The 24,542-nt window shown below is 39.1% G+C and overlaps 1 protein-coding gene across 2 annotated transcripts in view; it reads left to right on the top strand.

Moving 5' to 3' along the window:
- The window catches only part of ELP4 (elongator acetyltransferase complex subunit 4), a 256,406-nt gene that overhangs the window by 165,778 nt on the left and 66,086 nt on the right, over positions 1 to 24,542 (top strand). The window contains exon 10 of one of the 2 annotated variants that reach the window (XM_067532073.1): positions 18,595 to 19,245. The exons of the other annotated variant lie outside the window; for it this stretch is intronic. Coding sequence (XP_067388174.1) covers positions 18,595 to 18,597 — 3 coding nt within the window. The 3' untranslated portion in view covers positions 18,598 to 19,245. Of the gene's footprint in view, positions 1 to 18,594; positions 19,246 to 24,542 lie in introns of those variants that run through there. 2 annotated transcript variants of the gene reach the window in all.

Genomic DNA, 24,542 nt, shown 5'->3' with positions numbered 1-24,542 from the left:
CACAAAATATATAACTTGACAAATAAGCTAAGTCACATCTGTGGTGTTCTTGAAAAGATAACGTGGCTGAAATTATGTATATAAATTAGTGTCAGAAACAACTATAGGGATGATCAGGCCTAGTAGTCAGAAACATGACCGTTGGGCTTAGTAATCAAGCCAGAGGTCAGAGCTAGAAACAGGAGTCCAGAGCAGGTTTGGAGGAAGGCTGGAGTGAGAATAAGGCTAGAGCAGGACTAGGAACAGGGCTTGAGCAAGAGCAAGGCTAAGGCTTGGAGAGCCTGTTGCCATGTCAGGCAGGAAAGAGTTCCAAGCTCTTAAGTGACATTGAGCAGACTCAGTTGCTCCTGTGCGTCTTATATACCTGCCCTGAGAGTCATCAGACCAGTTCCTGGTTTGTGGATTGGCTGCAGCCTAGCACAGGAGTGATTCATCACCTTACAATGAGGGGTGATAAGGATCAACATCTTACTATAAAAATTAAAAATAAATGCAAAACTGTAAAATACTTTGAAGTATCTTTCAATTTCCCACCCTCCAATTTCATCTGTCATGGATTGCAGAGGTCACCCTGGTTCAGTGTTAGGGAGTGGATATTGTTAGGGAGTAGATGTCATGCTTATAATCAACAGACAGTTGTGGTGTCTTACCAGCCTACCAGTGCACTTGTTCTGAAGCTGGAATACACTATAAGTTCACTCACATTATGTTTCCAATGATGGAACAATGTCATTGGTTTACTTAACTAATGGCTGGAAGGACCTGATTAAGTTTGTAGTTGGTAAGGATCTCAGACCCTGTTAGGAATGTTTTAACTATACCTTCAATGTCTACACACCAGCTGAATGATTTAAGTCCAAGTTGTGTCTGGATGTGTAAGTTGGACCTGTGACCGTCTTGAGACCCACTTAATTGTCATGTTAGACAGATCCTGAGCCAGTGTGGAGAAATTGACTGTATGGATATTGATCTCTATCTCCAGTATAGTGTGTCTTGGGAATTCCAACCCCAGGCTATGCAGAATCTTGGTTAAGAGGGAGGATGTCTGGTAGATTCTAGAGCACAAGACTTCCCACATTGAATTTTTTACAGTATTTGCATGGTAAATGAATGGACTTGAATAAATTCATTCTCATAATGGGACCTCTCTTACAATTATGAAGTTGAATATGAAAAGAATAGGTATCTGTCCTCTCTTCCACCTCTGGGATCATGCATCACAAAAATAGCTGTGCCGGTACCCACTCAGGTTAGTCATACAATCAAGTTTCAGTGATGTATGTCGTGATGGGTGTTTGATGTAAAGACTGATCTTCTGCTCAATAGCATGAGCTTTAGTTTACTCACTTATTGACCCCTGTTCTGGTTCTGTCAGACACACAAAGACACACAAGTGATCAGAGATAAGCATTTTCTCAATTGACGTAAGTTATTCTATATAACAACAAAACTTCTATTTATATAAATAAAATTAAATATAAATTAAAACATAAATGACCCTGAAATGGGTCTATGAATCAGAACCTATGAAGCTACAGATCTGTGATCTTTCCCTTCTGCGACCTACACATGGATGCTAAAACATTATTTTAAAATGTCCCAAATGTTAATCTGCTACTTGATCTGTGTATTACATCCACCACTCACTTGCTAATGCAAGATGATATAAAGAATTTTAAATAAATAAATAAATTTTAAATGTCTTCATTTTTGTTTATGTATTTGTACAAATATCTATGTGTAATGTGTATTATGGATTTTAATAGATGCTTGAAAATGGATTTCTTAATATAGTCATTATGTTTCTGAGCCTGCTAATTCTTAAAGGAAATGAAGAAAAAATAATGAAACCATGTTACATAGGTACTTAATTTTTTTTTATCTGTGGTACTACTCTGGTAATTAATGCCTATTTTATGCAAACTAGACTATATCTCTTACTGGACACATTACTGTCAAGAAAATATTACTTGCCTTAATTATCAGTAATGAAGCAGGGATAAGCTGCTCACTTAGATATAATATATCTAATGACCTTTTCAGCTAGAGGTTGTGATGAAAGGTATCAGTTTCACAAATTATGCCTCATTCAGTTTCTAGCCTTTGTGTAGATTAATGTTTTGAGGATGAGTTTTAAAGTCAGACATAAATTGTGTTTGGTGTTTAAAATTGATTTAGTGTCTTGCTTTTAGTACATCATTTTCTCTTTTATAAATTAATCCAAGCCTCATTTTATCTTCAGGTTTTGTTATAAAAGTCAATACTTAAATCTAGGCTTGTCTTACTAAGTACAGCTGTATATTTTTGACAGTGAGAACCAGAAGGCAGGAAGCACACATGCACTTTAATATTAAGATATACTTAGAATTTGAAAAAGCCAAAATTTACAGTTATAGGTCTATTTTAAAAAAAATCTTTGTGAAGGAAGTTTATATAACTAATTTTGTATTTATCCTTCTTAGTGCATGAGCCAACTTACAAAACATAACATTTCTGAGCTATTGTTACAGTTAGTAATATTACTTCCAAATGGGTTTGCTATGGTAATTTTTATGGTAATTATGTTCTAGTTTGAACTCTAACAAATAACATTATTTTCTGCCCAGTGTCTGATTGTTTAATTGTGGGGGTGTTTTTTTTGTACTGTGAATAGGAAATGTCTCTCCAGAATTCTAGTAACCTACGGTCAAATTCATCCCTGGTGTAATTGCATTGATTTCAATGGAGTTCTACCAGAGATGAATTTGGACCCTGGTTTGGAATAGAATCTGTTACCTAGAGCTGATATGGATCATTGTAGGCTAGTTCTCAGAGAGGCCAGGAATGTAGTGTTTCACCCTTTTACTCCTTTACCCCAAGAGATGAGGCTATGTGATGAAAGTTTCACAACCTGAAATATTATCATGTAGAGCAGTAGACACTGGAACTTATGTTTTATGTTGATCTATTCTGGTTGATTCATCTCAGATCGGTGCTTACAATCACAACATATCCTGTTGCTGGCAACTGGATGCATGTTAAAGAAAAAGGGGTTATATTTGTGCTGATATGTGAAAGAAAAAATGTAGCATGAGCCTACAACATATGTAGTCACAACACATTTACTATTCAAAATAATGATACCTTGTCCATACAATAATAATTAAATTATACTAACAGTTTTGCTTTTCCACACATCATAATGTAACCTCCAAAGAGTTTCTTGCATGAGTTATTGGTCCTATTTCCTTGGGACAGAATCATCAGAGAAGACTATAGAATGTATGAAGGTGCATGGTGAAAATCTAGCTGGTGAGGATGCTGGTTTTGTCCTCTTTTTTTACCTGATATCCAAGTAACATAAAATCACACTTTTTCCATGCTCAGAAAAGTATATCCACTCTTAAATTTTATATTTAGTAGATTTTATCTTTTTAAATAGTAATCAAAATCAGATGACCCCTTTTTTCAAAGTCATTTAATTTCTCTTTCATTATACTTTTATGGGATAAATTGTCATGCTGTATTATATAGTACCTATGTTAATGTAAATAACTTATAATGGGTAAACTGAATTTGTATTGAGTCGTATTCTGAACTGAATGAAACTATGTCATACCAGAAACAGCCTGGTTAGGTATCCTGCTGAGAAATCGCACTTATTCTTAGAAGTACCACCTTTTGGCCATGGTATTTCTTGAAATGTAGTTAAATCTCAAATGGGGATGTGGGTATTACTGGGAGGGGTGATATAATTCACATTCTCCCTTGTCAAAGACCCTTTCATTGTGTTAGGAAACAGTGGGGAAGAAGGGGAATATAAGCAAGCACTGAAAGTATTAAGAGCCAAAGTCTATTAAAATATTTGCTTACAAATAGAGAGGTATGTGAAAAAAGAAAACTATTATAGTAAAAACAGCAATGCACAATACAGGGGTATGGGATGGTCCAGAGAACAAACACAAGAGAGGTAGCTTTATAGATCAGTATTATAGAGGAATATTTAGTGCCTGTGTATGGTTGGGAATACCAAAAATACAGTGATTCATCTTCATTTGAAATAATAGATAGAAGCAAAATTCAGTAACCCCGATAGTCTAAACCACCCCACTGCAGTCATCCCTTCCTCCACTCCAGCAGCACTGCTAGAACATTTTCCAACTTCACACATGCACTCTGTGCTTTCTTTGACACTACCTCTTATGAGTGAAACACCCTCCCTGAGCTGATCTCCTCCTCTTTCAGATCTTTCCCCAAGACTCACCTCTGCCAAAATGCCACACCCCGCCCCACCGCCAGCAAATCCAGCAACAACAACCAAATAATTAGAAAGTAGCTTGAGTGCCATATGGGGTTAGCTGGCATGAGTTTATGTTGATCTTTTTATAGTTTTTTTAATATACATCTCCTTCTATGTTTCATATGTTACTTGTGTTATTAGTTGTAATCTCACTGGGGCAGTGATCATGTGTTTGCGCAGAGCTTAACCTAGTGGGACCCTCATCCCCCTTGGGGCTTCTGGGTACTACTGTAATATAAATATTAAATAATGATTTTATAGTGCTAATACAAATTTGTTCAGTGGTTTATACTTGTAATATAAGGGTTTAGTTAGTTTAAAGTTTTCAGTGGGGTGCAGGATACGTTAATCAGAGCTCCCGTTAATGTTAAAGTTAGTTTAAGGCTAATTTCCCAAACACCATACTGAAAGTTTAACCATAAAATAAATTATGCCTTTATAATGCTGACCTGTGGCACAGTCCTACAATTCTTATTCACACAAGTCATCCTTACTTGCTGAGTAATTCCTTCTAAATCAAGGGGACTACTCACATGAATAAGAGTTGAGGATTAGCCTTGAATGATTACATTACAAGACATTGTTTTAGTTATGTTTTTCAGTTATACCAAGATAGAAAGATTGAAGGGCTAATAATAGGAGTATGCTACAACCCCTTAATGAAGAGACATGAGACTAAAACATCAAATTATAAAAGAAGATGTGTAATAATAAGACTGTACTTATGGGTGGATTTTAACCTCTGTAATATTATTTGGGAAGCCCTTTAAACATGTGATAATATAATGACAGAAGTGATTGCTGTATTAAATTATTGTTTCCTGAACCAGCAAGTCAGTCCTTCTACAGGAATAGCTCATGTCTACATGTGTCTCAATCAATAACCCACAAACACAAAAATCAGAAATAGTAGAACTGCCAAAATGACTCCAATATTACTAGATTTGATATAATCTGGAAATAGTAATTACTAATATCTGGGGGGGGAAATGCATATGTCCGCTCCTAATATACACTGTGTTGCCATTTTCTCGTGCTTATTTTAAGTATGCAAACTTTTTTAAAAGTGAAACCCAGTGCATAACTGATTTAAATATTTGTATATCTTAAATTATCCACCTTTTTCATTTTTATGCCATAAATGTAACATAAATCGATATTATAGTAGCAAGGATTAACATATCTAAAGGTAATCTACTGATAGCTTTCTGATCAAAAGGATTAATAGCTCAAGGATTAAAAAAGTTCATATTGTGAATTTTTTATATTTTTTTTTAAATTTCATCATTACTGACAGAACAAGCACATAGTGCAGATAATAAATGGATACATTTTTGGAATGTCAGATTTCACTAGAGTATTTCACAGGATTTTCATATATGTTTTTAGGAGAAAGGACTAATGTCATATACATTTGGGTCATTACAAATTAGACTCATAATTTCTGTTTATTTTAAAGCATTAATGACTTATATGATTTTCTTGTTTCTTGCAGTCTTCAGTTGAGAAATATCCTCTTTATAATAAATTGTAGCATGAAAATAATTGTGCATTTTGATGGGGCATTTTTCCAGTGGTTATCAAATAATCACAAAGTCTCAAATTTTCTTTTGGTGGTGTTTTATCACTCAAAACTGAAAATCTGAAATAGAGGTAGATCAGCGTTATATGAAAGATGAAGGAATGTTATGGGAAATAAAAGATTATACTGTGTATTGATGCATCACAAATACAGTGATTACTTATTTTGAAAAAGTGTGCATATCAATTAAACAGAGAGGAACAAACTCCTTCCTAGTCTAAGTAAGCACAACTCTGCTATCTTCAGTTGGGTTACATCTTCTTACAGGAGGGCTGAATTTGACACACAACTTTTACAATGTTTCCTGTGTTAAGCTTTTTTTTCAACCAGCTCACTACACAGGGTAAATGTTGATTTTTTTTTTTTTTATTGTAGTCATTATCCTGTAACTCTGTGTTGAAGTGGTGAATATGACTTTTGGGGTTAGATTTCCTACTATGTCGTAGTCCTTTGGCAACAGGAATAGATTTTTTTTCAAGATAGGTTGAAAATTGCTGGCCATAAAACCTATTTGCCTTGCGACAAATAACTAAATTTTCAACAAAAAAATATGTTAACCTTCTCCAACATAACTGTGTGTTGCACCTTCAGTATTTATGGTACATCTTCAGAAATATATGTGCAGTAGGATCTCTGTAGGGACTGGATGACTCAAAGGGAAGATATTAAGGGGGCAAAAAGGAGGAAAAGGTAGGGAACAGACCACAAACACCCCTGAAGATCATAATGCTCCAAGAAAGGATGAAGAGGGCTGACAACAGCCTCCACTCACAGTGCTTGGTACTAACAGCAGATAGGTGTTGGCCTCCAGTGGCATCCTCCTGATAGAGATTTTAATGTCACAAGCCATCTCTTATGTAGAGTTTGTCTGTACTAATACTATCTCATTATTTTGGAAGTGATGGGTGAGAATCTCTTCATATATGATGGTTCTGGATGTATCTAGCTGTGCTTATGTATCTATACAAGTAATTATCTCTAATGATTGCTCAGCCCTATGGCCTGATTTTCAGAGATGCTGAGGAGCTCCAGTTCTCATTAAAACCCAAATGGGGGTTCCAGGTGTTCATTCTGCCTTCAAAAATCAAGCCAGCTAATATCTTAAGTCCTTTGCATTTTTTGTTTTGTTTTGGGAGTAAACTAGTATTTAATCATAGAAGCTTGCAGAATTAAAATTGAAGACAATTAAATATACAAAAGGAAACATTTGAATAAAAATGGGTTCATATCATTCCTAGTCTTCAAAACATGATTGTCAGCTATGCACTGTATTAATGTCATACTGCATAGGGACATACGGTAAACTAGTAGAAGAGCATAGACTGGAAGCAGCACAATAAGCAAAAGTTTTTCTAAAAGCTGTCCTTACACTTTTGAAAGATAACAAAAAACCTGCTGTTTCCTTTGTTGGATTGGCCTGAAGACTACTCTTATACTTCATCACTCCCTATTCTTTAGTATATCCAGAGTAGTGGTTAATTCGTTATTTCAAGATACATTAATGTCTGGTTCTCACAGAACATTCAAAAGATTTAGACACAGAACAACTTTAAAATACAGAGAAGTCTACATCCTGCAGGTTTTGAAAACCATTGTGTATGTTCCCATTTCACTAAAAACAAATATAGTAGTGGTAAAATTGCTCTAAAAATTAACTTGAAATTTCAGGAGCACTCTCCCCACAAGGGGAAGTAGTTCACAGCTTTGTGGATGGGAAGGGGACATAGGGTTACCAGATGTCCAGGTTTTATAGGGACAGTCCCGAAATTCAGGACTTTGCCTTATATAGGTGCCTATTACTCCCCAGCCCTGTCCTGATTTTTCACACTTGCTATCTGGTCACCTAAGGGGACAAAGCCTTCATACCATTTGAGGGATAAGGTTTGTCCAGAAAGTCAAGGTCCTTCCCCAGATATCTGAGGGGCTTCACATGGACAGGCAACTTTGTGCTTCCCCAACTCTCCCCCAGCAGGATAGGTCAGTAAGAAGCCATGCTGCCATGGTTCAATCTCCATTGCTTCACATTTCCTTTGTAACAGCTGGTAAAGGTGAAGAGGGGAAGTTAACACTGTAAGAAGCAGCATTAACCTCCACTCAAATCCTGTTATTACAAAAGATTTACTGTGTATAGTGCAATAAAATTACAGTGTTTTACGAAAGACACATTTTCTGTCCTAAAGAGCTTAAAATCTAAGACAAAACAAAAGATATGACAGCCTTCAAGAGAGGGTGAGAAGATTTTTACTTATTTAAAGAAAGGAGGGATTATATGAGGTTGATTTAAAGGAGGCGAGAGTGGGTGCTTGGTGGATGGTAGCAGGGAGACAGTTCTAGGCATAGGAAACAACATAACAGAAGGCATGAAATAGAAAATAGTTAAAGGATATGAGGGGAGTAAAATGATGGAATTGAGAAGAATACAGAGAGAGGAAGGAGTATTAAGCAACATTAGAACAGAGATGTAAGTAGAGGAAGAGGACAAGAGCTTGAATTTGATGAGAGAGAGAAAAAACTACTGAAAGTATTCAGAGTGCAGGTGAATGTGATCAGATCACGGGAAGTAGAAGATGATTGTAGCAGCAGCATTGCCCCCAGACTGGAGAGGCAACAAGCAAGGGGGTCACCCAGCATATCAATGAAAATAAGATTAGAGATGACAGTAGTATTGACAATGATTTTATAATTCAGGGCAGTGAGCAAAGGGTGAGTTTTGGTGGTGTTAAAGAGGAAGAAATGACAGAACTCAGCAAGCAACTGGATACATTGCAAAAGAAGAGACAAATATTACAGTGCAGTAATGGATTGGGAAAATAGGATATATAGTACAGTGATCATGATAGAGTTAAGTGGTTTACCCAAAGTATTATGGGTTGGTGCCACGCTCTACTCCTCCATTACTTCCTGTTTTGTAAATTCCTATTTCCCTCCCCACTCTCTTGTGCTGCAGTTGAATAAAGCAGCAATTTCCCAGCCTGGAGTCCTAGGACTAAACTGTTACTTTTTGTTGAATTGAATGGGCCTTTTACAAAAGGAAGGAAAACAAAGCTTTCATTGAGATACAGAAGGGAGGTGGAGGAAGCAAGTTTATTTTTTGGGGAGATCAAATTTGAGATGGCAGTTGGACATCCATGTAGACATGTCTACAAAATATCTGTCTGTTGTTGTTTTCCTATATACCTTTCAGGAATGGTTTCAGCTCTTATTAATCTTGAACTTGGGCACCTATCCTGCTTTCTGAGATGCTGCTGTTGCTTTCATGTCTTTGGAGGCTTCAAGATTCTTCAGGTGTTAGGCAAACATTAGTTATTCCAAATTTGGGTACAGATCGCTTTTTTCCCCATTGACAAAGAAGCTACTAAAACAGTATGATTCATTTAAAGAGAAAACAGTTGGGCTTGCAAATAACAGTAAGCTTATAGTGTACATATAAAATTATAGAAATAGTTTTTGTTGTATGCTGCTGAAGTCCCAGAACCACAGAGGCAAAAATATAGACAGTATTTTTGTAAGGCCCTGGGCCTTATCCCCATGGAACCTCAAAGGGCAAGAGTAAGGAGAAAGGAGCCTGAAGCCTACAATGGTGTCTGGTATCCATTTTTCTAACTCTTAAATTAAGACCAAAATTTTGTATTTTAAAGATTTGTAATTTGCTATTGCACTAGGCATAGTTAGAAACATGTCAAACATCGCTTCTACAGTCTTTGTTTCCGTACTACCAAAAGAAAAGACCAGTGAAAGGTCAGTTAGAATCTTACAAAATAAATGTAAGAGCAAGCTGCAGCAGATGGTAAAATACTGGAAGCAGATTCAGTGAATACTTTATATTGTACCTTATTTTAAAAAAGAAAACATTAAAATAAGCTGACATTGGCTATACATCCAGTAGCCTGGTTGACTTCAGAACGAGTGAAGCATTGCTATAATATGGTATCAATAAAGACCATTTTAAATCAGCTTCATGAACTAAATGGAATTCATCCTAGTGTTTAAGAAGGAGTATGTAGTTAAGATCTGTTGTTGAGAAAAAAAAGAGTATTATAAATGTGTTGCGATGCTACTGGAATCTTTCAGTTTTCAAAACACAAATAAGGCAGGTTCAAGAAATCATGGCACTGCCATCAAATGGGAAGGTCATGCTGATAATTATATCAAACCTCTTTTTGATTCTTCATGATGTGTTGTGTGGCTTTACGCTGTTTGTAAACTTGGAAGCATTAACTTTCACTTTCTCAACAATAGACATCCATTTCATCAGGATAATGCTGATGCTGATTTATATGGTACCATGAGTAAAGCAAAGTTACGTTTTTATGGCCATTGCCTCTGATAAAGACAAAACAGTCCCATCCACTTCCTCTCTACCCTATTTGACTGATTCACAGCAGCAAAGTGCTACTTATTAGTTGAGAAATACAAAAAAAAAAATCTAAGCATTCAAAGAAGGAATCCCGAATTGCTGTGAAGGACTGTTTTTTTGAATGATTGGCATTCAAGGAAGAGTGTATAGTAGGTCAGCAAAAGTTCTCCTTTTCAGAAGTATATGCAACTACAATTACCTATTCTGTGATCTGCTATACACCTTTACAATGATGAGGTTGGTGATTCTTTGTAGACAAACTTGTCCATTCCATTTATCAAACTGAATAGTTTTCATTTCCCATTTCCTCAGTGCAAAAATCATTCAGGTATTCTGCCAGTATGTTTGTCTGTCTTATGATGCGAGTCATTCTGGCTGATGCTGACTATATTTTAATCCACTAGAAAGGGATCCCTTCAAATCTTTCTACTTGGTTCTCCTATTACTTGCTTTTGCAGACCACTACTACATTATTATACCATCAGATCAGGATATGCTGGTTCCACCTTGTAGTCTGAACATGTCACTCTGATCACTCTCATATCTAGAACATTTAGGTGGTGAATTGGCTTTTCATTATTTGTATTAATGATGTATGAAAATATTGATGGACAAAAATTGTTTCAGAATGAAAAGGAAAGCAGTATGACTTCTCCAGCCTAATTTAATATCTTATTATGCGGACCCCATTGTGCTGGACACTGAATATGCACATGGTAACAAACAATCCCTGCCCCAAGATCTTCTAATCTAAATAGACAAAAGAGTCACAGAGTGGGAGACAGGAAGGATTAGTATCCCCATTTTATAGATGGGGAGCTGAGGCACAAAGGAGGACTTTCCGGAGGTCCCATAGGAAGTCTGTGGCACAGCTGGAAAGTGAACCCAGATCTCTTGAGTCAGTGTCCAGTCTCTAAAGCCATGTCTACACTACAAAGTAAGTTCAGGGTCAGACTCAGGTTCAAGCCCGTCACTGCCATCTACACACAATTCTGTCTATCGTGGGCCTGGGCCAGGGCCAGGCTCCTGCAAGGGCAGAGGATTCAAGCCTGAGTCCTGTCGGGGCCGAGGCCCAAATTCCCTTCTTTTCCAGTTTAGACACAGTCCAGAACTTCCAGACTGGGGTCCTGAGAATCCATCAATGCTATACCACAGCCCCATAGGACAATGTCCTTTGTCTTTTCTATCCCAACAGTGGGCAATTGACTCCCAGGAAATGGAAGCAACCCTCCTGGTTCATGTACAGCTGTTTGACACTTAACTCTTCCATTTTGTTCTGATTGCTAAGCTGTAAGCAGAGTGAACTTTCTTCTGCATTTGTAATCATAGAATCACAGAAGTTTAGAGATGAAAGGGACCTCAGGAGGTCATCTAGTCCAACCCACTGCTCAAAGCAGGACTAACCTCAGCAAAATAATCCCAGCCAGGGTTTTGTCAAGCCACAGCTTAAAAACCTTTAAAGATGGAGATTCCACCACTTCCCTAGGTAACCCATTCCAGTGCTTCACCACTCTCCTAGTGAAAAACCTTTTCCTAACATCCAACCTGGACCTCCCCCACTGCAACCTGAGACCATTGCTCCTTGTTCTGTCATCTACTATCATTGAGAACAGCCTAGTTCCATCCTCCCTGGACCCCCTTTCAGGTAGTTAAAGGCTGCTATCAAATCCCCCCTCGTTCTTCTCTTCTGCAGACTAAACAAGCCTAGTTCCCTTAGCCACTCCTCATAAGTCTTGTGCTCCAGCCCCCTAATCATTTTTGCTGCCCTCCGCTGGACTCTCTCCAACTTGTCCACATCCTTTTTGTAGTGGGGGCCCAAAACTGAACACAATACTCCAAATGCGGCCTCACCACTGCCAAATAGAGAGGAATAATCACTTCCCTCGATCTGCTTGCAATGCTCCTACTAATGCAACCCAATATGCTATTAGTCTTCTTGGCAACCAGGGCACACTGCTGACTCATATCCAGCTTCTTATCCATTGTAATTCCCAGGTCCTTTTCTGCAGAACTGCTGCCTGGTCCATCGGTCCCCAGTCTGTATGGGATTCTTCCGTCCTAAGTGCAGGACTCTGCACTTGTCCTTGTTGAACCTCATCAGATTTCTTTTGGCCCAATCCTCCAATTTGTCTTGGTCACTCTGTATCGTATCCTTACCTTCCAGGGTATTTACCACTCCCCCTAGCTTAATGTCATCTGCAAACTTGCTGAGGGTGCAATCTACCCCATCCTCCAGATCATTAATGAAGATGTTGAACAAAACCAGCTCCAGGACCGACCCCTGAGGTGCTCTGCTTGTGATCAGCTGCCAGCTAGACATGGAGCCATTGATCACTACCCGTTGAGCCTGATGATCTAACCAGCTCTCTATCCATTTCATCCAACCCATACTTCTTTAACTTGCTGATAAGAATACTGTGGGAGACTGTATGAAAAGCTTTGCCAAAGTCAAGGTATATCATGTCCACTGCTTTCCCCACATCCACAGAGCCAGTCACCTCTTCATAGAAGGCAATCAGGTTGGTCAGGTATGACTTTCCCTTAGTGAATCCATGTTGACTGTTCCTGATCACCTTCCTCTCTTCCAAATGCCTTAAAATGGATTCCTTGAGGACCTGCTCCATGATTTTTTCCAGGGATTGAGGTGAGGCTGACCAGTCTGTAGTTCCCTGGATCCTCTTTCTTCCCTTTCATGAAGATGGGCACTATATTTGCCTTTTTCCAATTATCAGGGACCTCCCCCAATTGCCACAAGCTTTCAGAGATAATAGCCAATCTCTCTGAAATCACATCAGCCAATTCCCTCAGCAACCTCGGATGCATTGCATCTGACCCCATAGACCTGTGTATGTCCAATCTTTTTAAATAGTCCTGAACCTGTTGTTTCAGCACTGAGGGATGTTCACCTCCTCCCCATTCTGTGCCGTCCAGTGCAGTAGTCTGGGAGCTGACCTTGTCTGTGAAGACGGAGACAAAACAGGCATTGAGTACCTCAGCTTTCTCCACCTCCTCTGTCACTAGGTTGCCTCCCCCATTCTGTAAAGGGCCCATACTTTTCCTAATCTTCCTCTTGTTGATTACATACCTGTAGAAACCCTTCTTGTTCCCCTTCATGTCCCTTGCTAGCTGCAACTCCAATTGCTCTTTGGTCTTCCTAATTTCATTCCTGCATGTTCGAGCAGTGTTTTTATCCTCCCTAGTCATCTGACCAAGCTTCCACTTCTGGTAAGCTTCTTTTTGTGTTTAATCTCACCAAAGACTTCTTTGTTAAGCCAAGCTGGGCGCCTACCATATTTGCTATTTTTTCTGCACATCGGGATGGTTTGTTCCTGTGCCCTCAATAAGATTTCTTGAAAATATAGCCAGCTGTCTTGGATTCTTTTCCCCCTCATATTAGCTTCCCAGGGGATCCTGCCCATCAGCTCCCTGAGGGAGTCAAAGTCTGCTCTTCTGAAGTCCATGGTCCGTATCCTGCTGTTCTCTTTTCTTCCTTTTGTCAGGATCCTGATCTCTACCATCTCATGGTGACTGCTGCCTAGGTTGCCAGCCACTTCTACTTCCCCTACCAAATCTTCCCTGTTTGTGAGCAGCAGGTCAAGAGGAGCATGGCCTCTAGTTGGTTGCTCCAGCACTTGCACCAGGAAGTTGTCACTGATAGAAATAAATCCTTTGCCAAGCACTCTTTTAGCAGGTAATGGGAGCTCAGACAGATTTTGGTTAATCTCTGGTGCGAGGCAAGCAAACGGTTGGACATTAGCAAGATTTCCAGGAATGACCATGTGTACTAAATAATGGAGAAGAAGCTGGCAGTGTTGGAGAGTCACTGGACCAGTAAGATTAAGCAGTTAAAGACCGACTACCAGAAAGTCAGGAATGAAAATCACACTCTTGAGAACTCACCATCATCCTACCTCTTTTACAAGGAGTTTGACCAGGTGCTGAGTACTGCATCAAGCACTGAGCCACAAGAATTTTACAACAACCTGGTCAACTGGGAGCGTGACTTTCTAGCCCCTGAGCATGGTAAGTTTTTGGCTCCATGATTGTTGTTGTTAATATAGAGATGTGAGGGATTTCTGGTTTATTACCCAATGCAAAATTTATTGCAAGACTCTGGCCGCAGCATGTATCCGCTAATGGTGGATTGCATACCAATTCCCTGGAATCACCATCACCACCATCACTACCAGACAGAATTCAAAGTGGAGACTGAAAAGAGGTTGAGGGAGTCTAGCAGAAAGACCTGTTTGAGAGACTACTTGTGCTTATGGCCACCAGAATACAGACTTCTTCTGCACCCGGACGACATCTTGAGTCCCCTCCATGGTTCCATGTGCTGCAGACCAGGAACACTTTGGAAAATTACATGGTAGGATTGTCCATGCATTTGGAACTTAACAGGAACCAAACAGGAAAAATCCCCCATGCTGACCCATTCTCCACTGCATGTTCACTCCCATATAGACCCCCACCCCTGTGAACAGTTCCTCCCCACTGCAGCAGCCAAAGTGCACTCTAAGCATGAAAGAAAGGGAATAGAGAATGGAGGCATATATAACAGTAGGGGATTTATTGTTTGGAACTGGTTTCACTATTTGCAATGTCAGGCACTTGGTTTTTGTTAAAGATTTTGATGTTGGTTTATTATTGGTGTTTTGGTGTGCTAATGGCAGCTGGCCTCTGTAACAATGGTTTAATATTGTGCTTTTCTAATATATGTTCAGAAATAAATGTTTTTTATTTTAAGAAATTTTATTGCCATCACTGCATCACATCATATAAAGTGTATTTCAACTAACAAAGGTAAACCTATGAAAAGGGACAACTAAGAAATTATATGCAAAGACTATTTCTCATTACATTTCTCTACATCAAGCCATACTGAAAATCCACAGTTCTTGCAACTCATCCCTGACCCCCATTTCATAAACAGTCATATCATTCATAACTACAGTGCATGGCAATCCACACCCCCCCGCACACACACATTTAATTTCATGATGTGACAGTGCCTCATTTACTGTAAAGACTGTACAAGCACATTCATAAATGTACTGTTCTCCCTATTCTATTGGCCCATACAAATCCAATATGTGGGAGCACAGAGCATCCCTGACTTGTGTTGAGTGGGTGCATTCTGCCCCAGCTGTGATAGGTACCCTTTCTGGTTGAGTACACAGGTTCAGCAATCCATTACTATCATAGCTGCATTCAGTAGCAAATGAATCATCTTTGGCATCACAAAGATTATGAAGAGCACAGCAAGCCACAATAATGCAGACAATATTGATGACACAGGCATCCAAATGTGTCTGTAAATAGCACCAGCAGGATTTCAGTCTGCCAAATGCACATTCAGTTACCACTCTGCAACTGCTGAGAGCATTACTGAATCTTCTTTTGCCTGGCCCTCTGAAATCAGGGTATGGTTTCATAAGCCAAGACAATGGGGTGTGCGAAGTTCTCTAAGATAACAGTGGGGCCAGTAACTCCATTTATGACAATGTCATTTAGTGCGAACAGTATCCCAACCTGTCATGAATATAGACTCCTGATCATTGGAAAACCCTAGCATCATGAATTTTTCCATTGCATCCCACACTGGCATCAATAAAACAACCTTTGTGGTCCATAAAGGCCTGCATAAATATGGAGTAATACTCTTTGTGTTTTATGGACTCCTGCTTCTTGAGGAGGGCAAACTATGGACACATGAATCCCATCAATGGTGCTGGCACAGTTTGGAAACCCCATTCTCTCAAGACCAGCAGTTATTTCAGGGATATTGTTTATGCCCACCACCTTTGGGTAAATCACATGGCTGATTGCCTCCGAAACCTCCATGATCACTTTACCCACTGTTGACTTTCCAGTGCTGAACTGATTAGTAATGGAGCATTGCAATCTGGGGTAGCCTGCTTCCAGATGTTTATAGCAACATCTGAACTGGTATGGATGTTCTCATTCATGTGTCATGACATTGGAGGGTCAGGGCAAGCTGCTCACAAAGCTCCAGAAATATAGCTTTCTTCATGCAAAAGTTCTGAATCCACTGCTGGTCATCCCAAGTCTGTATGATGATGTGATCCCACCAGTGTGTGCGTGTGGCCCTGCTCCAAAAATGGCTACATTGTCTACAATGTCTACATTGGGACATCAGCAGCTACACTGAGTCATGAGTAGTATCAGACAATTTGATTTTGCCATGTCTGTATCATTCTTCATCTACTCCATCTGGTGCCTTTGGTAGGCCAGAATGTCCATCAGCATCTCACGGATGCCCAGCCCATTGGTTGAAATAGGAGTGAAAGCGTAAGCAAGAGAAGCTATTCAAATAGTAACACCTCCATGTTGCTGGCTCCGGTTGCCGGGAGTATGTAGACCCAAAAGATGGCTTGACAGGATCTGTTGGGAACTTGGCAGGCTACAGCTTCCTGTAACTTGCAGGGTGAATAGTCAAGTTTCCCTGCACTGCACCACAAACCAGGAGAAGCTATGGCTTAGGAGGGTGCCAGGAAGCCTGGGAATAGTGATTTGACTCTGATCTGTGTACTGCAGCATGGATATGCTGGAGCCCCAGGTTTGGGATCCGGTCCAGAAATTCTAAACCTAAGGTCAATAGGCAGTATGGATGCTCAAGCCCTGGGCTTGCAAACCCCGGTCTGCTGACTCAAGTCCCACTAACTCTGGGCCTGCTTTGCATTGTAAATCGATTCTAAACCAGAGGGCCAGTTTTCAGGTGGTGCAGTGCTATAGTGTTCTCTGCCCCACATTTATGTCTATTGCCAGAGTTCACTTTGTAACCAAAAATTGATTTTATTTTTCATTTAAAATGTAATTGTATTTGTATGTATCTCTGACAAAACAGTCCCAGTCTGTTGGGTTTTTTTAAGTGGACTATGGTACACTTTACTCCCTGGATAAAAACTGGGAAAAGGGGTCTCTTGAATGTTATATTGATAACTTAATTTCAAAAGCCTTTCTTTTCACACGGTTAAAATAATATTGTGTTAGTGAAGCCTAAAAATGAAACATTGTGCTTTATTGGTGCCATATTAATGATACCTTGATAAGTACATACACATAAAAATGTAAGTTAGAAAGGGTATTGGTTAAATATTTTAAATAAGTCTTTATCTTATTGTTCTCAGTGATGTCAAATACAATTTTTATTTTAAAAAGATTTTAGTTAGAATTTAATCTTTGAAAATATTAATAACAGCTTACAGCAGGTAGGCTATAAAATAGCACTGTATGCTGTCTATTTAGTTTCTGGTTGAAAAAGCACAGCAGTACTTTAGTTCATTACCTTTGAAAAAAACAGTAACAAGATAATACAGCTGCCTCTGATTAAGATGTAAATTCTTTCTAATTAGAATGTAAATTCTTACATTTAAATGAAGACATCAATTGTCAGGATGCCATATGATATCTTATTCCACCTTGCCTGAATGAAGCCCTCACTGTTCATCTATGGCACTAAAATAGTTTTGCTATCCCTTTGTTCTCTGATTCTTGTAATATTCTCTCTTCATGTTCCCTTTTCACATTGCTTTTGTTTGTTTTCCCCCTTGCATCTGATATTGTTGTGTCTTGGGATTTTGCAGAAATTTGGAATGAAAATTGAGTTCAGTCAGTGCCAGTATTTGCTTGTGCCTCAATTACTTCTGCTGAATTTTCCTCAATGCAAATCAGGCAGGTTGTATAAAGTGGTGCATGTATTTGAAATAATTAATTTTCCGTAAAATGATGGATCAAGTCCAATCAACCTTCGTGAAATCTAAATAAAAGAATAGAGAATTAGAAATTAATTAACATTTTGTGTTGTTAATACTTTATTTTATGATATAAGATAGCAATAATAAGTTTTACTGTTGAGTATAACTTTTTCTTTATGAAACGATGATAACCTTTTGTCACAATCATCTTGGTAGAAATAAACACAAAGAATTTTATATCAGAAAATTTCATTCTATACTCAGAGCAATACCTGTACTTTGTAAAGTACAAAAATGGCAGATAAGCTGTGGTAAGTTTAGAAATGGACACATTAAGTTTTTTAAGCCATTGCATATAGAGACAAGCTGAAAATAAGATAATTTGCACCTACCAACTGAATTTAAAGTGTTTAAATCTGTCATTACATTAGATCAGGCCATAAGACTGAAGAATTTAAACGTGTTGACTGAACACTTATCAGTTGCATTTTTTTTTTCTTAAGCCTATTATCAAAATAGAATATCATGGAAAATCTTAGTCTTCTAAGAAATGCGTGGGGGTTTTTGTTGTTAGAAAACATTGACAGTTAACAAAATTCCAACATGCATATTTATTTTTTATTTTCTTGACCATTTTCTTCTGTCTTTTTCAACACAGTGATCCATGTCAATGAATTTCTCTACATATCAAGCTTCTTTGTAAAATGAGCATAAATATAAATGTAAATAACATATAATAGTTTTGTGTAACATATATGGATGTATAACTAATACTGTCATATAAATACTGTTATGGACTGAAACACGCTCTGAACAAATAGTAATTTATTTAAGTTCATATAACTATTTCAGTTAGAACTGATATACCTCGAACACAAATGTACTTACAACTATTACATCTAGTGATAAGCAACAGAAGAATCTTGACAGCAAATTTTAAAAACTGGATCTGGTAGATACTGCTGGCATATCAAGAGTCAGTTATCATTAGTGATATTCACAGTTAACATCATTCATGGTTAATATTAGTATTATTATAGGGCTTCCATAAAATGTTTCATTAATGGTAGTGCACTATTTTTCTTGAATTGAATTGTAGCAGGTGTCACTTTATTAACAAACACAAAAGCCTAAAGTTGTTTAGTAGGAGAGAATATCATAAAAGACTCTTTAATGTTAGATGGTCTGAAGTAGACTGAAATTGAAAAACATGGTAAATCAGGAGAATGTGACTTACTGAAAGCTTTTGCTTCTTTATTTGTTTTGTTTTTCATTTAACCCATCAGTATAAAACTTGGTTAAAAAAACTCTCGGTAATATTTATATCATAAAAATGTATCATCATAACACTTCCATCAAATAGATTAAATATACTGTGTTATTATATAGTTGTTCTTATAGATAAAAACAATAAAAACTGTTTGAAAGATAAATCCAAATACCCTAATTCTGCTTTGCATCATTTAATAGCACACAAAATTATTTTTTCCTAAAAAGCCCTCAATCCTTGCAAACAATTAAGCATGTGCTTAACTTTACACATGTGAGTAGTCTCACTGACTTCAGTGGGACAACTCATGTAATTTAAGTGTATATTTAACTGTTGGAAAGATCAGGGCTTGAAGTAATTGTTTTTATACCTTTAAAATTCAGATAAGTGTTAAAATCTCTTATGCATGGTGTTAATATATATGATTAAGTATAATTAAGTACGGTTTTAATATATTTGTGTTTCTCTTGTATTCATGATAGTCTCGTAAAGGAGATGTTCATGAACATGATAGTTTTCAGCCAATCAAAGTTATATCTAAGAGGGTGCTGCAGTGGAAATTACATTTTTACAAAAATAGATCTGCGGATTAGAAATTTGTATGTGTTATAGAATTAACTGAGAGATTGTAGCATGAGCAGAGATACCAGATTCCAAGTGCTTTTGTAGAGAATGTGCAAATGACCTCTTACACAGCAATTTCTCCCTTTATTAACTTTGTCATACAATGTATTTTGGTCCTCTGTGGTAACTGGAAGACCAAGAACTTTACAGTTTCAACTCTATGCCACATCTTTCTTCTTTATGATTTTAATCTTTTCTCTCCCTAAGATTATAAACCAATAAACAACAATTTAATGCAAAATTCAGATCCTTCTTACTGGCTCCCAGTGGGGAGCAAGCTCCAGGAGAGCATTCATATCTTCTGAAACTGCTTGACCCAAAATTTCTGTCCTGGATCCCAACTCTGCTAATGCTTTTCTTTTGTGATGAACTGTAAAGTTTAATCATTACTGAGTTTTTATTTCAACATCTTCCTTTTCTTTGATTTTTGGGCTTGCTTTTTTCCTCTTCCTTCTCTAATTTAGAGTTGGTCTGTTTCTTCTCTTTGTCACTGTTTTCTGCTTTATTTTGTTTGCCTTTCTTTTAGTTGTGTTTTCCTTCTCTAGCTCAGGATTTCTCCAGAGCATCTGGTTCACAATTCAGTTTCTAGTCAGACCATCCTACATATCTTAAGGTGTAGAGATTCAAGGTGGGTGAGGTAATATCTTTTATTGTACCAACTTCTGCTGAGAGAGACAAGCTGACACAGAACTCTTCTTCAGGTCTGAGGGCTTGTCTTCAGGTACAGCGCGACAGCTTGTGAAGACGCTTCTGTGCCAGCGGGAGAGCTTTTCCTGTCGATAGCTACGTCACTGGGAGAAGCTCTCTTGTCGACATAGTGCTATCTACATGGGGAGTTGTTAGGTTGATATAACTACATTGCTCAGGGGTGTGGATTTTTCACACCCCTGCACGACATAGTTATACCACTATATGTCTATAGTGTACACCTGGCCTGAGAAACTGAGCTGTTCTGGTGCAGCTGTCCTGCTGTAAGATTGCTCGTGTAGCCACTCTCTGCTGACGAGAGAGAGCTCTCCCATTGGCATAATAAAACCACCTTTGCAAGCAGCGGTAGCTATGGTGGCAGGAGAAGCTCTCCCACTGATAGGGTCTTGCAAGGTTTGTATCTGTTGTTCTGGCAGGGCCTGGTGCGACTTTGCGTTGGTGTGTCCTGGTCTGTGTGTAGCTTGCTTCTGATGATGAGCTTGGAGAGGCTGGGAGAATTGTTTGAAAGCCAGATGAGGGGGTTCAGAAAAGATTTCTTTCAGGATGGGGTTCTCCATCAAGTATGTGTTATAGTTGTTTGCTGATGACCTGTGTGATAAGCTGGGTACTAGTGTGGCATGGTAAGTTATAACTAGGGGTGTGCGGTTTTAGGGGAGTTTATTGCTGTATTGAAGCAGATTCTTTGAGGGTATTTGGGTGTGACCCTGGGTTTAAGGTTTATTACTTCCTCCCCCACCCTGCCTCCTTTCTTTCCTTCCTATGACAGGGGGTTTTAATGGGCCACGTCACCTTGAATGGTCTCTTGAAATATGCATTAACTACTTACCCTAATCAATCTGTTCCATCTTGTCTTTAGCAGTGATATCAAGTTAGACTTGTCTACACTACTAGGATAAGTCGACCTATGTTAGATTATGCGGTGGCTGATGTCCACACTACCCTCCTTAGGTCAGTGATGTGTATCCTTACGAGGAGCACTTCCACCAACCTAAGAGGGGCAATGTGGGGAGCTGAGAGCCCGGTCTCTCAGCTCTGCTGGCAGCTCCCTGGTGGGAGCCCAGCTGCCCCACAGGCTAGTAGGTTCCCAACGGGCTGTTCCCCGCCATGAGCTGGGGGAAGCTGCGCAGGGCTTCTCCCCTCCCGTTCCCCGCCGGGAGCCGGAGGAAGCTTCCCAAGCCTTCTTTCCCCCAGGGAACGGGGTCCAGCTGCCCCAGCTTCTTGCCCCCCTACCCACTCCCCATGGCTTCTCTGGCTCCCGGTGGGGAGCAAGTGGAGAAGCCACTCGGGCTTCCCAACCCACTGGGAGCGGGGTCCAGCTAATCAGCTCTCCAGGAGAGCAGGGGGCAGCTGGGTTCTAGCTGTCCAGCTTTCGGTGCCGTGAAATTGGCAAGAATGATGTCCAACAACCAATGTAAGGAATGCAGTGTCTACACTGATATTTCATCGCCCTTACTACGCCAACATAAGCCCTACACCTCTCATTGAGTGGTTTTATTATGTTGGCATAGCAGGGAAGTTACATCAGTGGGAGGAGCATTTCAGTGTGTACACCTCCACTGTTTTGTCGACAAATGCTAACTTTTGTTGACAAAACTCTGTAGTGTAGACCAGCCCTTAGTTTCCCAGACCTGAAGAAGAGCTTTGTGTGAACTCAGAAGCTTGTCTCTTTTCACAACAGAAATTGGTCCAGTAGAAGATATTACCTCACCCACCTTGTCTCTCTCAAATCCTGAGATTAACATAAATACAACACTGTACACATATTTAAGGTTTGTTAGTTCCATCTCTTTAGTTCTCACTTCAGCAGCATTCAGTCTTGACCTGTGTCTGTGGAATGGGAGCCTAGTCTTCCTGCTTTCTGCTACAGTCTTAAGCTCTCATCTGAACTGGACTTTTTAAAGGCAGAATAGAATCAATAACCTTGTGAGAAGACTAATTTGTACCCAACCCATTGAATTAACTGAGTTTTCACCTGCAACAAGTTCCAGACTTGATCTAGTTTGTATAACTGGCATCAAAGTTTCTACAGTTGTGTGCTAAACTGTTAAATTTGCTGATGAATCTAATACTCATCTGTATTACGTCTTCACTGAACTCCTTAATAAGATGTGTCTGTAGATGAGGTGGAACTTTATTGTGTACTATGCTCAGATACCTGCAACTCCATAGTCGTGTCTGTCATGGGACATCTTTCTCTGAATCTTTTTCACGTTTCCTGCCACTGCCAGGATTTTCAGCTGTGTTATTGTGTCTTTTGTGGAAATTTTCTTTTCCTGTTATCCTTTTTCACCATTCTCAGCACAGTGATTGGCAGTTCTTTAACTACACCTGCGTGGCTATTCCCTCACCCCGTTTTTATTTCTTAGTACCTTCCAGGAAATTCTTACCTTCCCCAAGTCTTTGTGAAATTTTCCTGGATCAAGGGTTGTGCCATAATCTATGTACATCTGTTATTTGTACTCTACTGGATTCTTAGACAGTCTTCACCCACTGCTACCTTTCATATTCTTCCTTTCTCTTGACTTCTACAGTTTCTTCTTTTGTTGTTCTCTGGGAACCATTAGTTCCTGTATCCTTGTTTCTTTCCAGATTCTTTCTTTATTTGTGCTGGTTTTGTCTCTTTCTGCTCCTGTGGAAATGGCTCCTCCCTTTCTTTTTCTAGGTCTCCATGCTGCACCTCTAAATTGAGTTGCTCTTCCTGTTTTTTTCCCCCTTGTCTCTTTTTCTTTAGGCTGGAACTTTTCCTGCTCTCTCAACCCTTCTTAGAGGCTTATCTTCTCCCTTCTCTTCCTCTCTCTGTTTAGCCCCAGCCTGCTTTAGACCTCCTTCAGTGCTTGAGAATGAGAAACTTGAACTCTACCCTCTGAGCATAAGAGTTTCATTTATTCTTTTCTTTTCTTCTGTTATCTCCTCTCTCTGGATGAGGATTCTGTCAGTTCTGAAACCATATAGTGTTCACTGAAAGACTGTGATGTGAGCAGAGACACATCCGACTCCAAGTGCATTCACAGAGAACTAGCAAATAACTTCCCTGTCCAATAGTCTCTCGTCTTATTAGTTCCTCCAACAACACATCTTGGTCCTCTCTGGAACCTGGTTGAGCAATAACTCTAAATTGAATACATCTCCACATATTTTTCATGCAATGTAGGATATACAAACTGCTCTACAGAAAAGATAAAAAACTTAAAACACAGACTTAAAATAGCTGGTTTCCAGAAAATATTTTAAGTAAGGAAGTAGTAATAATAATAAGAAAGAGAAAATACATCTTTCATTCTAAAAGATTTTAAAGTGCTTTATAATCAGATTTGCAAAATTATATAAATGGATCATTTCATCTACCACCAAAATGCAACCATGACTGAGGCAGAATGCAGCAGCAGTTTAATCATACATAACAAAATTAAAGTTTAGGAGAAGAAGAGAAAAATACTGGAGCAGACTATGTCCTATTTCACTCCTTTTGCACAGCTCAGGCAACACGAAGGGGAGTAGAAACTACTTGAATCTCTCCCGTGGTTAGTGAGCCAACAAAGCCAGTTTGTATCTCTCACTCTCTCTTTCTCTCACTCACTATCTCTCTCTCAGTCTCTCTCTCTCTGTAGCACTAGTGACTGAGATGAGGCATGAGTGGAGCACACTGTGCTCTGGCTGTTCCCAGCTAGTGGATTGTCCCTTGGATACTGTTGCCAGTGGGCTTAAATTGGAGCAGGCTGAGGGCTGTGCATAGAAACAAGCAGAGAAGCAGATCCTGGTCTACACTCAAAAGTTAAGTTGACCCAGCTATGTTGCTTGGGGAAGGTGAAAAATCCACCCCGCAATCGGTGTAGTTAACTATGTGTAGACAGTGCTAGGTTGAAGGAAGAATTCTTCTGTTGTCCTAGCTACTGCCTGTCAGGGAAGTGGATTAACTACAGTGATGGGAGAACCTCCCCGTTCCTGTGGTGAGTAACTGAAATGAAGTCTTACAGCTTTGTTGCTGTAGCGGTTTAAGTGTAGAC

Source organism: Emydura macquarii, unplaced genomic scaffold (genome assembly GCF_026122565.2).
Source record: "Emydura macquarii macquarii isolate MOO-44397 ecotype Brisbane River unplaced genomic scaffold, CSIRO-AGI_Emac_v2 contig_3240, whole genome shotgun sequence".
Classification (NCBI taxonomy): Eukaryota; Metazoa; Chordata; order Testudines; family Chelidae; genus Emydura; species Emydura macquarii.
Note: the sequence above shows the minus strand (reverse complement) of the source record. Positions and strands in the feature narration are given on the sequence as shown.